Genomic DNA, 15436 nt, shown 5'->3' on the forward strand with positions numbered 1-15436 from the left:
GCACAGTCCTTTTAAAATGGGGGATAAACAATGCAGTTTCCCAGAACGTGGCATGACGTCAGCATCACATTCTCTATTCACTCCGTTCACCTGGCAGAAGAAGCATTCACCAGAGGTAGTAACCATAACAATAGCATGCGCTGGAGCGCTGGGAAATACAACAGATGTTCAAGTAATTTAATCCAGTGATTTTCAAACCCGTCCTGAAGGACCCATAGCCCTGCACATTTTGTATGTCTCCCTTATCTTACACACGTGATTAAACTCATCAACTCATTAGTAGAGACCGCAAGACATGAATTGGTGTTAGATAAGGGAGACATACAAAATGTGCAGGGCTTCAAGACAGGTTTGAAAACCACTGATTTAAACTAATAGATTAATAGAAAGGTGTTTTCATTTCTTATCAATTTCTTTTTTTTAATGCAATTGCAATTATGCGTAAAAACAATAGCGAACGACTAGCGAATCTTGCAATTCTTTCACTTTGCATTGCTTGTCGTTTTTTGTATTCGTGATTCTTTCAGTGCACACAAAACACGCAAGGGATCTGTTTTTTTATTGACGTTTTTCTGAAATTATTTCAACGATTTTGCTTTTTACAAGACATTTTACAGAAATCCAAAGTTAGCTGTGTTAAAGTCAAAATAAAAGTAAAAAATAATTAGACTTTTTAATGGAGTTTGAAGAAAGAACGGTTACCTAGACCTGTACCAATACAGGTGCACAATACATACAACATGGGAATTCCCCAATATTTAAACACAGTTTAATGGCAGGTACCATGTGGCTGCTCGACATTTACTCTGAGATGCATAAAAAGCATCTGTCTGTAGGCTAACAAACATATTTCCCACAAGCCTTTGCAATTCTATAAGCTTTTCCTAGCATTCCCAATGCGAGCCCCTGTCTGGTTTGGGGCTGACATACATAGACGTGAAGACTTGAACAGAAAAACATATCCTGCGAGACTGAGATGTTTATTGTACTTTGGCTTGACTTTTCACCTGAATATGAGCTCAGTCCAAGTCTTCATCTCAGTATTTCATAATTTATTTCTCCTTCAAAAAACGTCCAAAACCCTTTCCGCCCTCACCGCATCACTTCCCGTAGCCTTAACGTGCCAACACCATGATGGTAAACACTGTCACGAAGAAACAACCACATGGATTCCGCCATGTCAGTCAAATGAAAGTGCAGAAATATTATTAAACATCATTAAACTCTATTACATTTCTGCTTCCAACACGCAAACAGTCCCAGGGTGCTGCTGCACAGCTTGTCATCATTACTAACGTGACGAATGTTTCTACAATGTTGGTTTTATGTCGTTTTTGTTCCTCAAACGCGTTGACAGGTTACAGACATATCGTCAGACTTAAAACATACACATGCAAAGGCGTGAAAAACACGCATCTATCGTAGTCAGCAGAGAGCTAGCTAAAAGAACTTCAATTTTTTTTGCATTGACATATTTGCAACAGTACGGCCAAATGAAAATACTTCTCCTTTGGGCAGCAGGGGGCAGGAGAGAGAGCTGGGGTATTCTTACCAGCAGAAACAGGGGATGAGAAGAGGTGGTGGTGGATGAGCGTTCATGATAGTTAGAGGAGGATTAGAGAGAGGTGAAGTAAAACTATGACTCGGGTTGGAGTGATATGGCCTTGCTAATGATATGTGTGGAGACGGTCAGGGGAAAAAATGCCGTCCGTCACTGGACAGAAGAGAGATAGAGATACTTCTCCAGTTACAAGAGGGTGTTAAAATAATCAGCTGTTTGTCAGACAACAGCTTACGTGGACAGACGTGAGAATTTGACTTAGAGTATCAAGTAACTATGTGTTTGAGCGTCTCTGCCAACAGTATCGACGTCATTTTGGGCATTTCAGTCACTGCAGTCAGAGCAAAAACACACCACAACTCTAAGTCAGATTCTAATTCCTGTCAGAAAACTATTGGGTTTGCATTTAACGTTGCTTGATGGGATACATGGGATGACACCATTAGTGTTAGTGTGTGCTGGAGGAAATATGAACAAATTTTATGTGGCTGAAATGAGATTTTAACAGTGAGGAAGTGCATGTTTGATTCCATGATTTAAAAAAGGGCTACATTTAGCTCTCAGTAAAAGAAGGATGGGGAGGGAGGCTACTTTAGGGGACCAGCCTACAGGAAGTAATGTAATAGCACCAGTATATCAGATAACAAGAATGGTGAAAGCATAGATGGAAAAGTAGGAAAAAAAGACAAAAAAAGGTCAGAAGTGCTATAAGGAAGAGAGATTAGAGAATAGGAAGACCAAAGACAGGCATAAACAGAGAGACAGGCAGGAAAACAGAGAAAAATAGAAAGAGAGGGAGGGAATGAGAAAAAAAGGCAGTTAATATAGAGTTTCCAAAATCATTTTTGAACAAAAGTACAAAAATGTGAAAAGTGTGCAGCTTGGATTGTGTTTTTGTATAAGATTGTATGTGTGTGGAGAAAGAGAAAGAAAGAGAGAGTTGTCTGTCACGTAACAAGAGGAAACCATTCTGCCACTATTACAGCTCTCACAAGATGTCAGTGTGTGTGTAATGGATGGCTCTCAGCTCTTGGTTTTCTTGTGAATGTGTGATTTTTTTTTTTTTTAAGACTGTGTCCTAACCAGGTGCGGCACAACAACTTTTTTTTCCCTGAAAGCAAAAACCGAGCGCCGTTTCACAGAACAGATGTACAATATACGTTTCGAGTGGGGTTCAAAAGTCCACGATGATAATCTGGGATTTGAGCTAATTTATACCTGGAAACATTCCAGAAGGTTTTAGGATTTAAAATTTGTAGCGTAATGAGAAATACTGTGCACGTAAATTCGTTTGTACAGTAAGATGTTCTTGCTTCCACTCGAGCTCAAGATGAACTTTGGATCATCTCAAATCAGGTTTTACGCAAACTTATGGAATTCAAGCAGAATGCTGCTGTTAAAGCAAGCGAAAGACAAATCAAACACTAACAGATTCTGAAATTCACATAATTTTTTTCAGTTCCTATATAATCAAAAATTGTTAAGCTTATTACATAGCTCATCATTAAAAAAATGCAAAAATGCAAAATAGAAGCTATTCCGGATTTTGAACCTCACTGAATGCGGCGAATGCTTTTGAATGAAGAAGATCTGAATGTGGGCGGAGCTACACAGCTAAACATAACTAGGACAGATAGAATACAGGGTAAAATATCTTGTCACAGCTGCAAGTAAATTTATAGATATTGTGTTTGTAGACTTGTCGTGCAGCACATAGATTGGACACAGTCTTTTATTTTTTTAGGAACCACTCTTTTTTTCCGTTTGGAATTGGATTAAAATGAGACAAACATCACCCCTCTCCTGTCCTCCTGTTTTGTAAGGATTTGTCTTTATCTCCTTGCCTCCAAAACTCTCCACCACCCCCTCTTTTCATACCCGTCTCTCTCACTTGAGAGTGAATCTGCGAGCAAGTTGAGAAAAGAACGCAGCGGGACTCGATTTAGTTTGCCCTCCCTCTCTCTCCTGTTTAGTGAGCTCTAGCTCAATGGTCATAAGAACCCTGTCCTGCCTGCCCATCCCCGCTGCCTCTTCCTGGGCTTGGGTCTGGGTGGAGGCGGCCCCGCTCAGGAGCTCTAGCTCTCTGCTCCACAATCCCTATTTCTTCTCCCTGCGAGACTCTTGTTTCTTCTTCTCTGATGCTGCCGCCTTCAGCTTGGCCGGATCCGTCACAGCCAAAGCCTGGAAAGAGAGAGGGAGTGTGGAGAGGGAAGGAGTGAGTCACTACGGGAGGAAAGAGAGAGAGAGAGAGAGAGAGAGAGAGAGAGAGAACTAGAAGAATAAAAAGAAAGCAAGAATGAGAAAGAGAGAGGGGAGAAGGAGAAAGAAGGGCTTGTGGGTTAGGTGGGAATGGTCAGATGAGTTTAACGGATATGAGAAACCAGAATAAGGGAGGTAGTTTCATTACAGAAGAGAAGAAGAAGAAAAAGAGAGAGAAATGCTAAACGAGGGGTTAGAAGGAGATGAACACCAGGGGAACTTTCGGTTTCTGGAAAGGGAGGACAAAACAGGAAGTGGCCAGTTAGGGAGTGATAGCGTGACATCACAGCACCTAAATAAAAGAATCTTTATACAGCTGACCTTTGACCCCACAGGATGCTGAAACACGTTTGATTATCTTTTCAAGGTTCAGTTCTGTCAGAAACCTTAAATGGTGCTGCATGTAACTCAGATTAAGGTGAAGTGAATCGTTTTTTCAAATAAAATACTTTCTTTTAACCCAGTTTTACAGCCAGTAAAATATATTTGATGCTACCAGTAGTGCACAAATTAACACTTCACCTTTAAAGGAATATTCCAGAATAAATACAAGTTAATATTTGATTACCACAGAATTCTATTCAAAGGAATTAACTTGTTTTTAACCTGAAAATATTCCTTAGACATTGAATCTACAAAAATGTCCCGGGAAAAAATGTACAGTTACTGTACACCTTATCTTTTTTTTTGTTACTGCTTTTGTAATATAAATGCTCTTTAAACTCATGTAAAATTATGCAGCCAGTTCCCGCTATGGGATTTTAAAGTCCCGAGATCTTAGTTCTAGTCTGCAGCCCATAGACTCTTTATCAACCTGTATTCAGTTCACTGGATATTGGAGGGTGGACTGGGTTTACACTGACAGAACCAAGAAAATAAAGAAGTGAAAGAGAAAGAGTGAAGCTGACAGGAGACGCACACAGGAGCACAAATAGAGGAGCGTATGCTGAAACCAATGACAGAAAGAAGAAAGGCAATAAAGACAGAAAGAACATAAACAATACAAGATTGGAATTCTGCTAGTTTGATCCTGTAAGAGATGAGATGTGTGCGAGGAAAGCAGTGGTTGATTGTACATAATGGTGTTTGTCATGATATAATATATGATTAAAGCAGATACATGATTCAGTCTGACAGCATTTTACTGTTCACCTGTGGAGAGAACGGAGGACGGCAGGAAAGGGAGGGGACGAGACAGCTGGAGGAGAAAAATCAGTGATATGGAGGAAGTGAAGGATAATGGCGTGGAAAAGTGCACAGGAGAAAATAAAGCGAGAAAGAGGGAGAGAGAAAGAAAAGTAAGATGGTATGTAAATGAATGGCACGTTAGCAGAGAAAAAGATGTATGAGCTCCATTTGACTGCCAGCTCAATGACACTGATATGGAGATCCCTATGTCCACAGGACCAGAGGAAAGAGCTGAGAGTGATAATGAATTCTTAAATCTGGACCTCATATCAATTTCCATTTTCTGCGCGTTGGTTTAACCTTTAATGTTGTCCCATAGATATCTTAAGAATTGTTATGCTGTAGCCTAATATATATATTTGTCCACTCGGCTTACTGCACACAATTGCAGTATATTTAGCAACAACAAACATGCCTGTGTCCTTGTATCCTTCAAAAAGTGTGGTTTTGACACCAATGCTATATCCCAAATCTCCCCTGCTTCTATTTTTGATGAGGCACAGCTACTCTAGTCTAGACATGTACTGGATTACAAGTATGTTTACATGCATTGCGAATGAGGCTTCATAAACTGGCATGCAGACAGGAGCGCAAACACTGAGGTAGATGTAGTTTTAATTGGAGTTTTGACTTCCATGAACCTGATCTTTTTTAGTGCTTATTTATATTTTTTAATATATATATATACGCTATATATATTTAATAATATTATATTTATGTTTTTATTTATTATTCTAAATTATTGCTTTCACCGTATTACTTTTTTTTTTATACAGTTTAATTTATTATACTAATTATATGATATCATTTTATCTGGTTAAGCCATAATTTATCCTAATATGCATTACCTGTCAAAAGTTTGGAATAATTAATAATAATAATTAATATTATTTTGTTTTGTCTTAGGCTCACCAAGGCTGAATGTTTTTGATCATAATTTGTTATATATATATATATATATATATATATATATATATATATATATTTTTTTTTTTTTTTTTTTTTTTTTTTTTTCATGTCATTTATTCCAGTAATGGCAAAGCTGGATTTTTAATCAGCCATTGCTTCAGTCTTCAGTCTCGCACGATTTTTCAGAACTCTTTCTAGTATTTGGTCCTCAGTTAATATAAGTGCTCAATTATTAATAATGGCTCTTATTATCACTGGAAACAGCTTTTGCTCCTAAATATTTTTTGTGGATTTTTCCTCTCAAGATTTTTTGATAAATGGACAATTCAAAAGAGCAACACTTACTTAAAAACAGATCTTATAACATTACATCTTTATTGGCACACTTAATCAATTTCATGCACCTAAATAAAAAAAGTTTTAACAAAAATATTACTAATAATAAGAATATCTCTTGAGCACCAAACCAGCATTTCTGAAGAATCATGTGACACTGAAGACTGGAGTAAATATGCTGAAAATTTAGCTTTGCATCACAAGAATATATTATATTGCAAAATATGTTACAATAGAAAATAGCTACTTTAAATTGTAATCATATTTAACAATATGACAATTTTTACAGTGTTTTCGATCAAATCAATTCCTCTTTGGAATGCCTAAGAATGTAAATATTCCTAATGTTTGACTGGAAGTGTGTGGAAATGGACTGACCTAACTATTAAAATGGACCTTGGTCAAAACTAACCACAGACAAAAGAGGGGGAGACCACTGGAGGACAGGAGGTCTTTAATAAAGCGCGAGTGAAAGAAACTAGCAAGCATGTGTGTATGTAAATATGTGTGTTTGTGTGCATGTTTAGAGTGAACACGGGTGGGCACTTGCCTGTTTTTGCTGTGATCCTTCTTTTCCTTTGCCTTTCTTGCCATGTTTACTAAGGGGACAAAAATACAAAAATTGCATGAACAATGTGGCCACCTGGTGGAAGGAGGACTCAACTGCTTGTGAAAGTTGTGAAGGGTTTTTTGTTAACGCTTGACAAGTTGTGTTCACTTGTATAGAATAACTAATTACTTCAATTGCTAAAGTTTGTCATTTACAAGTAGAACAGTATAGTAAGTTACTGTACATTAATACTTAATATTTATGGTCAGACTATAATGGACATGCACATAGAAATAAAACAGAGGTTGGTTGCTCAAATGTCAGTTCTTGGTAAAAGAGACGTTCATTTAGTCTGGCTATGCAAGAATAGGCGCCTTAGTAGTCCCCAGTTTGTTTGGGGGTTCTGTCAATGCCTTGCTCGTGACGTGTGTGTTTTTGTGTGAGTGTGTGACTGGTGGGGAGCTGGGTTTTGTTATGGTAAGCGTGTGTGTGTGAATAGGAGTGTGTGTGTCAAGGCCGGGCAGAGGGTCGGGTCTGGCTTGAGGGAGCAGATGCTCCCAGACTGACCTCATGCTCAAGCTGAACACTCGTCTGGCGACCAGGAAACGCATCAGATAGTAAATTGCCACAATGAGGATCAGCAGTCCCAACACTACACCAATAATAGCCCCTGTTATCACGCCAGCCTGGACGGGAACTGAGAGAAAAAGAGAGAATATAAAGTGAGAAGCGTTGAGGTCTGCAGATTAAACAGTTCCTGTGCAGTTTTACTGATCTATTAGTTGCATTGTGTCTTTGCCTTAATGCACCTGTTTTATGTGGCGTGGGTTTTTACAGGCACGGCTATATTACTGAAAAATAACTCCAAACAACATCAATCAATGTCCACCTGAAAATGTTCTCATTTTTTCCACTGCATATCCCGCTAATACCGCACTGAGAAGTTAAATTTACTGTTTAAAAGGGAAACAAAGAGGAAAATCAAAAACACCTGTGCAAAAAGCATTTATTTGATGAATTAGGCTCTGTGTAAGGCATTTGGATTCAACAATGGTTATTTTTCACAGAAATTGTTCTCCCAGAAAAAAAGAAATGTACGACCGCGCGAGGAAACCACTCAGGTCTCTCTGCTTTACTGTTATTTTGTGCTTCCATTAGCAGCAAACTTTCATCTCCTGCCATATGATCTCCGATATTTTGTATGCCACCCTGGACTAAGATGGGCCTAAAGGCAAAAAGCAGTCTTGATAGTAACTGCAACATGAGAGGAAAGCAAAGGGTTTTCCTGTGCAGCACGCTTCTCTGCAAAGCAGCCATTTTAGGTTTTTAAAGACATTTTCTATTAGTGGATGAAGACAAAAATGCGATCTGTTACCCTTCTCAAACACAAGCAGTCGAACGGTAGAGGGGCTGCCAGCAATGTCAGGTGGGTTCTTGGCGTCACAGGTGAAGGTTCCATTGTCTCCGAAATCGACGTTCTTGATCAGGATAGAACCGTCGCGGCGACTGGGGTTCCCCACAAATTCCAGACGCTCCCGGAACGGGCCTTTGTTATCCAAATAGGGTGCTCCGCCTGCGTAGTGGAAAATCTAAATAATGATAGACAGCTTATATTATCATCCAATATCTAATCATATAATGTCACATTATATGATTACACTCCAAAAAACGTTTCTAACTTAGATTTTTTTGCCTTGTTTGCAGTAAGTTATTGTCCTTGTTCATAAAAAACTAGTCAAAATTAAGTGAGTTTTTGCATAGAATAAGCAACAATGAAATTGGATTTTGAACTACTAGAATCACCTGATTGAACAGGCATCCAGAAATGAACGCAGCGGGTCGGCCAACTTAAGGACTTGCACGGCACAGTACAATTTGGAAAGCAAAACTACATCCACAAGAAACTAATATTCCTGTTTGCAAGGTAATTATCTCTACACACACAACACACACACACACACACAAGGATATTCCCAAGGGGTGGGCATGTTCTCACACAGATATGTGAGTTACACTACCAATGCATATACCTTTTAACAGGTTTAGGGAAATGTAATCACTCAAAATTAATAATATGAGCCTTCACGCTGTAATTGCCAATTAAAATAATTATTAAAAAACGTGTGAAACTGAAATAGCTGCTCTCAAGCAAGCACTGCCTTTTCATTTTCTTTCTCTTTTAAAATATCCTGGAATATAGACCTATAATAAGGCATACAGTCAAATTAAGTTATGCGACGTGAAAATATCCTTCTTTTGAAGGGGTTAAGATGCATTTGTTGCATTGGTTTGCTAAGGAATGTTTGACAATTTAAAAATAAGTAGATTATTTGATTGATTTATTATAAAATGTTCTATATGTTAGTTTTGAGTGTGTTTTCTTTGTATAGACACAACAAAGAGAAAAGTTTATGCAAAAACTATTTTTTTTTCACTTATTTTCACTCATGTTCTGTCAAGCCTGTATACATTTCTCTCTTCCAAAGATACACACACAAAATATGTTTAGCAGTCTGCGCAGCCCCCTGTTTTTTACATAATATGAAATTGGATGAGGTCCTGGACATTCTGCCAAATATCTCTTATGTGTTCGACGCTACAATATGGTATACGGTTTGAGTTATTTAAAATGTTTTTTTTGGGTCATAATTTCTTTCACACAACCGTAGAACAGAAAAGGTGTAGGTGTGTGTTAAAATAGTGAATTTCTGCGTGTGCAGTTCTACGCACAGAAATGCTGTTTTTTTCCCCATCTGGACGGTAGTGCCACGAGAAGGTTACGTCTGGAGAAGTCCATTTCCAAGAGAAGAAAGAGCAGGAGAGTCTGACATCTGTGCCCACCAGCGCATGTCTCTCCCAGCTTGTGTACACAACAATAGCCGTGGTCTGAGAGGCTGGAGCATACAAACACACAGAGTCAGGAATATTAGCTTACACGGGGAAACATATCTAAAAAATTTATAAAAGCATAAAGTTGGAAATACGAAATTGGGATAATACAAAAACATCTCTGAAGCTTTAAAAGTCAACAATTTGGGACTAAAGGTTTTAACCACATAAATATCAGTTTGCACAAATTGATATAATGAAAATATCTAATAAAGTATACAATTAGATCATAAATTCAACTGAATGTATTGAACATTACATATTATATACTTATACATAATAAAAAGTTTAGACATTAAAATGACACTATAATCTTTCTTGTTTTCTCTCTTTGACTCCTTCTAATAAATGTATATATATATATATATATATATATATATATATATATATATATATATATATATATATATATATATATATATATATATATTTTTGGAGATTATGGAGTTATAAAAACTAACAAATATGATAACATAAAACAGCATTTGTATTCTAAATATATCCAGTAATGTAAGCACTTCATGTACATGTTAGAAAGAATTACAAACGCTCAAATTAATTAAATAGTCAAGTGATTCTGATTCCCCCTTGACTCAGGAAAATAAGGACAAAATGATTGTTTTTGTAATGTCTGTGACACTGCAGTTTATTCTAGTTAATTTTTTTTTGTAAATTTAGAAAAAGAAAAGAAACAAACAAACACAAATTTAAACAAAACAAAAATAACACAGATATGATTAAAAGTATAACAGATTCTATTTAAAACAGAAAAGAGTCTCTCTGTTCTAAAGGTGTGATCCGTCTTTTCTCAAACCTGGCCAGTTTGGAACAGGTAGGGCGACAGGTGAGTCTGAACGTAACGCAGTTCTATAGACCATAGACGCTTACGAGAAGGACTTCTAGTTAGCTTTAATGTTAGTTTGTTTGCTTTGTTGTTACAAAATGCTAAAAAAAAGCAAGATGGATGAAACGTATTTACCTATGCCCAAGAGCACCACGGACGTCAGTGCCAGTACAGACAGCATGATCTCCCTCCGATCTCCCCGCAGGTCAGTATGAGGGGTTCCGAGAGAGAGCGAGGGATGGAGAAAGGAGAAGAGATGGAGGGAAGAAGGGAATGAGACCAGAGGGCATCAAGATGAGACTATTCAGTCCTGCACTTTATACCCAACCACACCCCTAATTTAAGCCCCGCCTCCACCACCTCATTATCTCTTGCCTGCTCTTTGGCCCCGTCCCTGACATGATAGTCTCCCCTCGCTCCCTCTCTTTGTCTCCCTCTAAAAGACAGTCTATGAACACGATATAGAAAAGACAAGTGATACAATAACCTGAGAATGAATCCTCTCTCTTACTCTCCAGCCAGTTAATAAAAGCATCGCAGCATCTGTTTGACAAGGAAAGATCAAATTTGAAGGACATAGACACTGCGGCAATAAAGAAAGACAATCTCTAAGTGAGTGAGATTATGTTTAGAGTTCAGTGTGTGTGTGTGTGTGTGTGTGTGTGGTTTAATACTCTGATACCTCCCTTCTCCTTATCCTGTCATGCTTGAGTGCTGTTTGTCTGTAATCCTTCCTCTCTTATGCTGATGATTCGACTCTATAAACAAAACATAGCCGGAGAAGCCACCGGTCTGAAAACACAATGAGCTGCAGGTCTTTTCCGTCTCACCTGTCCTGACCCGGCAGCCATCTGCCTGCCACTCACATTCACCGTTACAGGAATGAAGGTGGTTTTAAAGGTGAAGGGTGTCATTTAAGTGCCGGCAGCATCAAAAATAATGTAATAATGTTTCCAAACAGGTTTCCTGACCATTCCCGAAACCTGCCATTATTATTCCAGACAAACCAAATGGTTCGGCCAGTGTTTGCAAAGTAATGTTTTGATATACGCCATGGTGTTTAGACAATCAGAGGAATCAACCTACTTTAATTTGCATAGTAAACTGGACCAACACTTCATCTTTAACCCTATCAACCCTGCTTTATTTAGTTTCATATACGAATCTCTAAGGCCTCTACATTTTCAACATGATCAGTCCAGCTAAAAAACCTGGTGGAACACAATCTACAGCATCCCTTCTATCATTTGACTTACAGTTTATATTTTTAAGTAAGCAAAACCTTTAGTTTAGCTTTTAGTGTAATTGTAAAAACATCCACCTTAAGGTGGTGTGTACATTCGTTTTTGCAGTCAAATCTAAACATAAGCTTAAATAATATTTCACGGCGACTATTTACTGAACTAAAGCAACTTAAAACACAAATTTTGTTAAAAGTATCAAATATGATACGACAGGCCTTTCAAGAATGTTTATTTGTACATCGTTTGATCATCAATGCATAATGCATATGTTTTGTCCCCTGCAATGACATCTACAGAGTAGAGTAACAACTAATTTATATGCATTTTATGCAAGTTATCCATTTTATTATTATACAAATCCCATTTATTTATTAACATTATAGGCTAGCAGGCAGAAATATAATTATATATTAAGTGTATAAAATTAAAAATGATGCATTTATTTGGACAATAATTTAATTTCAATTAATTATATATAAATATATTATACACACACACACACACACACACACACATATATATATATATATTATATATTTATATTTATTCATTCTTTTGCATTTATACATTATGTATTCAGCATCCACGTTTATCTAAAGCGACGTACACCGCATTAAAGATATTCATCTTTCACTTCGTGAATCCCCTAGTAATCAAACCCATGACCTTGGCATTGATTGCGCTATGCTCTTCTGTTTCGGTTACAAGAATGAGAAGACTCTTTAACAACTATCCCTTTAACAACGAACAAATTAAATGAATGCACGATGATAACAATATCACATCAAGGAGAAAGGAGAAAGATGGGGAGAGGGTAAGACAGACAGCGAGAGAGAGAAAGTTACCTCCTGACCCTGTTTCTCCTCTCGCTGCCCTTTCACCAGGACACGTTTATGGGATGAGACAATGACATCTCTTTCTTCATCCTTCTCTTTTTCCATTTCTCCCTCTCTTCAGATTCCTCTCCTCTGCTGACGTCTTCCAGACACAACAATACAGAGAGAGAGAGAGAGAGACAGACAGAAAGACATGGGGTGAGCGGGCGGGTCTAATTTAGAGCTGCTTTCTTTCTCTTCTACCATCGTTGTGCTTGCAGACAAAGGTTTGCATTCTTTCCTCCTCCAGTCTCTCCCACCCACTCCTCCTATTCCAGTAAAATGGCATTAAAGCGGACAGAACATATTAGAGAGGGATATACGCATGAGTTGATATGAGGACACTGGCATAGTGATGTGATAAAACTGACCATTTTGAAGGAGAATCGGGCATCACAAACTTTAAACGTGTTTACCTTTCCTTCATAAGCAGAAATACTGCATTAGTTGACCGACTGACTCTTTAAACCTCAGCAGCAAAAAAAAAAAAGTTAAACCATTTCAGCTGATTAATAAATGTATTATTTAATTAATTTATATTTATTTATTTGAGGATTATTTGATGCTTATTTGATAAAAAATACAATAAAACAGTATTTTGAAATTTAATTTACTCTTGGGATGTAAAGCTAGATTTTCAGCAAACATTCCTCCGATCTCCAATGTAACACGATCCTTTGGAAATCATTATAATATGCTGATTTTGCTGCTTTTTTAGTATTTTCAATGTTGAAAACAGTCGTGCTGCTCATTTTTATTGGTATTTTATTGTAAACCGTATTACTCTTTATAGGACACTCTGATGAACAGAAATAATAAATTTCAAAAACTGCATTTTGTTTATAACAATTTTAAAGTCTGCCAATTTTAATCAATTAAATGTGTTCATACTGAATAAAAGTAATAATTTCTTTCGAAAAAAAAATAATAATCTGAGCCCAGGCCTCGGAGCAGTAGTGTATATACAGTATTACTGAAATATGCAGGAGTTTTTGATGAGTTTATAGGGGGATAACTAGACATCTTAACATTTGCTGCTATTGCTGCTAAGCAAACTAACAGTCTAGATAATAAAGTAAAAATAAATATATGCACATTAAAAATGCAACTAATGACAGTTTACTCAACTTGAAAAATGTAATAATACACAATGGCCAGTATGTCAGCTAACAAAAGCAGCCGAATATGACATTCCCCTGGTTTCCAAGGTTACGGGTCCCTTCTCCCATTCTTTTTTTCCGTTCAGAGCTACAGGGAGTGTGAACCTTATTAGACATTTCTGCAAATATGCCAGTTTAGGCATTTTTGGCCAATTTACTGCAGTCCCAGAGGAGATATAACTAAAAACAAACAGACAAATAAGAATACATAACTCAAAGACGAGACTGCATAAACAAGGCGATGCAATCGGGTTCACGCTAATGCTAGTATATTAGACATGTTTGTTGCATACGGATGGAAATCAAAGAGCATGACCACAGTGTTGACATTGGGTTTGACTTTGACAGCAGGACCAATCAAAATGCACCATCAGCTGAATCCCAAATGAGAGCTACTGGAACACACAGTCTTGAGTGACAGCTGTAGAATGAGCGCGGGGAAAGAAAGACAGGCTGCTGAAAAACCTGCAAAAGAGAGAAAATTGAGAAAAGATAAGAGACGACTGTGTATGTGCGTGACGCACAGACGCAAAAAAGCAGCAGTGTATACATGAGAATAACCCGATGAAGACTAATGTGGAATGGAACTGAAATGATTGCGTTATCTACTTTATATACTGCTGAAAGTATCTTGACGGCAAAAATATGCAAAATTAAAACTTTAAAACAGAAGAAAAAACACTGAAAATATTGATAAAAATCTATATCTATCTATCTTTATGATACTAAAACTGACAAGTCAATCTCAATACTTTTGTTTTGATGATTTATTTTAATTCTAAAACTTTTTCAGACATATTTTACTCAAATGCCTCTTGTTTTGATAAATGATATCTTTCGATATATAATGCAATAAAGTGACATAGCAAATAAAAACTACGTAACGCACATTCTTACATGTTTAATTGGTTTCCCTGTATGCTTTTGAAGCCATGCAGAGTACATTATATCTGATGACATTAGGCCTAAATGTGTCACCGTCCACACACACGCTTCACAGCAAAGGAGCCCTTAAAATTGTCTGACATCATCAAACCCAAGCCATCGACTGTGGCAGCAACACACACACACGCCTAATGGCAACAGAGCTGACATTCAGCTGGGTCACGTCGGGACAAAGAAGCGATCTGTCTTTTCTTCCTCCCTCCATTCTACCCTCGGCTCTTGTTCTCACATGGCAGGGATGTCACAGGGAGCACCAAAACAAGGGATGCGGGGAGCGAGAGATGAAGGGATGCAGAGGAGGGGCGTAAAATGCAGAACAAAAGCATTGTTTGGACTCAAAGATGAGTTATTGTGTTGAGGAACCGTGTGCCGGAGTAGGAGTGAGGAACTTGGAGAGAGAAATTTGGGGCTATTGTGGTGTTCTACTTTCTCTCGGCCCCTGTGGATGGAAGAGGGCAGAGAACGGGCCTCGTTTGACTCGTTCCGATGATTTTGTGACCTAAAACACTCCCGGGGAGTGTTTGAGACTGTTTGCTGATAAGTTAGCATGACACACACGAGGTCCTCTGGGTGGAGCGGTTTATTTACCCTGAGGAAACACAGTCTGCCAGAGAAACCTTTGAGCGCTTGCACACACACGTATTCTGGTCCATGCTCAATACAAGCCCAAATGACA

General features: G+C 37.8%; 1 protein-coding gene across 4 annotated transcripts; it reads right to left on the minus strand.

The window, feature by feature from the left end:
* Nucleotides 1-542: 542 nt before the first annotated feature.
* On the minus strand, nucleotides 543-10842 carry mpz (myelin protein zero). Of its 4 annotated transcripts, none has more exons than XM_043263757.1 (6): nucleotides 10672-10842; nucleotides 9534-9697; nucleotides 8179-8392; nucleotides 7371-7500; nucleotides 6804-6852; nucleotides 543-2266 (listed from the first exon to the last, which is right to left on the minus strand). In XM_043263757.1, the coding sequence occupies exons 1-6, from the start codon at nucleotides 10715-10717 to the stop codon at nucleotides 2258-2260; spliced, it is 612 nt and encodes a 203-aa protein (XP_043119692.1). In that variant the 5' UTR covers nucleotides 10718-10842; the 3' UTR covers nucleotides 543-2257. The 4 variants fall into 4 exon arrangements, with proteins under 4 accessions (XP_043119692.1, XP_043119668.1, XP_043119684.1 ...); XM_043263733.1 differs by having other exon boundaries at nucleotides 543-3742; XM_043263749.1 differs by having other exon boundaries at nucleotides 543-2166; nucleotides 10672-10841.
* Nucleotides 10843-15436: the final 4594 nt, after the last annotated feature.

This window comes from Puntigrus tetrazona, chromosome 2, assembly GCF_018831695.1.
Source record: "Puntigrus tetrazona isolate hp1 chromosome 2, ASM1883169v1, whole genome shotgun sequence".
NCBI lineage: Eukaryota > Metazoa > Chordata > Actinopteri > Cypriniformes > Cyprinidae > Puntigrus > Puntigrus tetrazona.

What these genes read in the sequence shown, in the direction of transcription:
- mpz (XM_043263733.1), bottom strand. Translation starts at nt 10,717, where the DNA reads ATGCTGTCTGTACTGGCACTGACGTCCGTGGTGCTCTTGGGCATAG. An exon ending in CGTGGTGCTCTTGGGCATAG is followed by an intron (nt 9,698 to 10,671) that starts GTAAATACGTTT and finishes TGTATGCTCCAG; the next exon opens with CCTCTCAGACCACGGCTATT. An exon ending in GGGAAAAAAACAGCATTTCT is followed by an intron (nt 8,393 to 9,533) that starts GTGCGTAGAACT and finishes ATCATTATTTAG; the next exon opens with ATTTTCCACTACGCAGGCGG.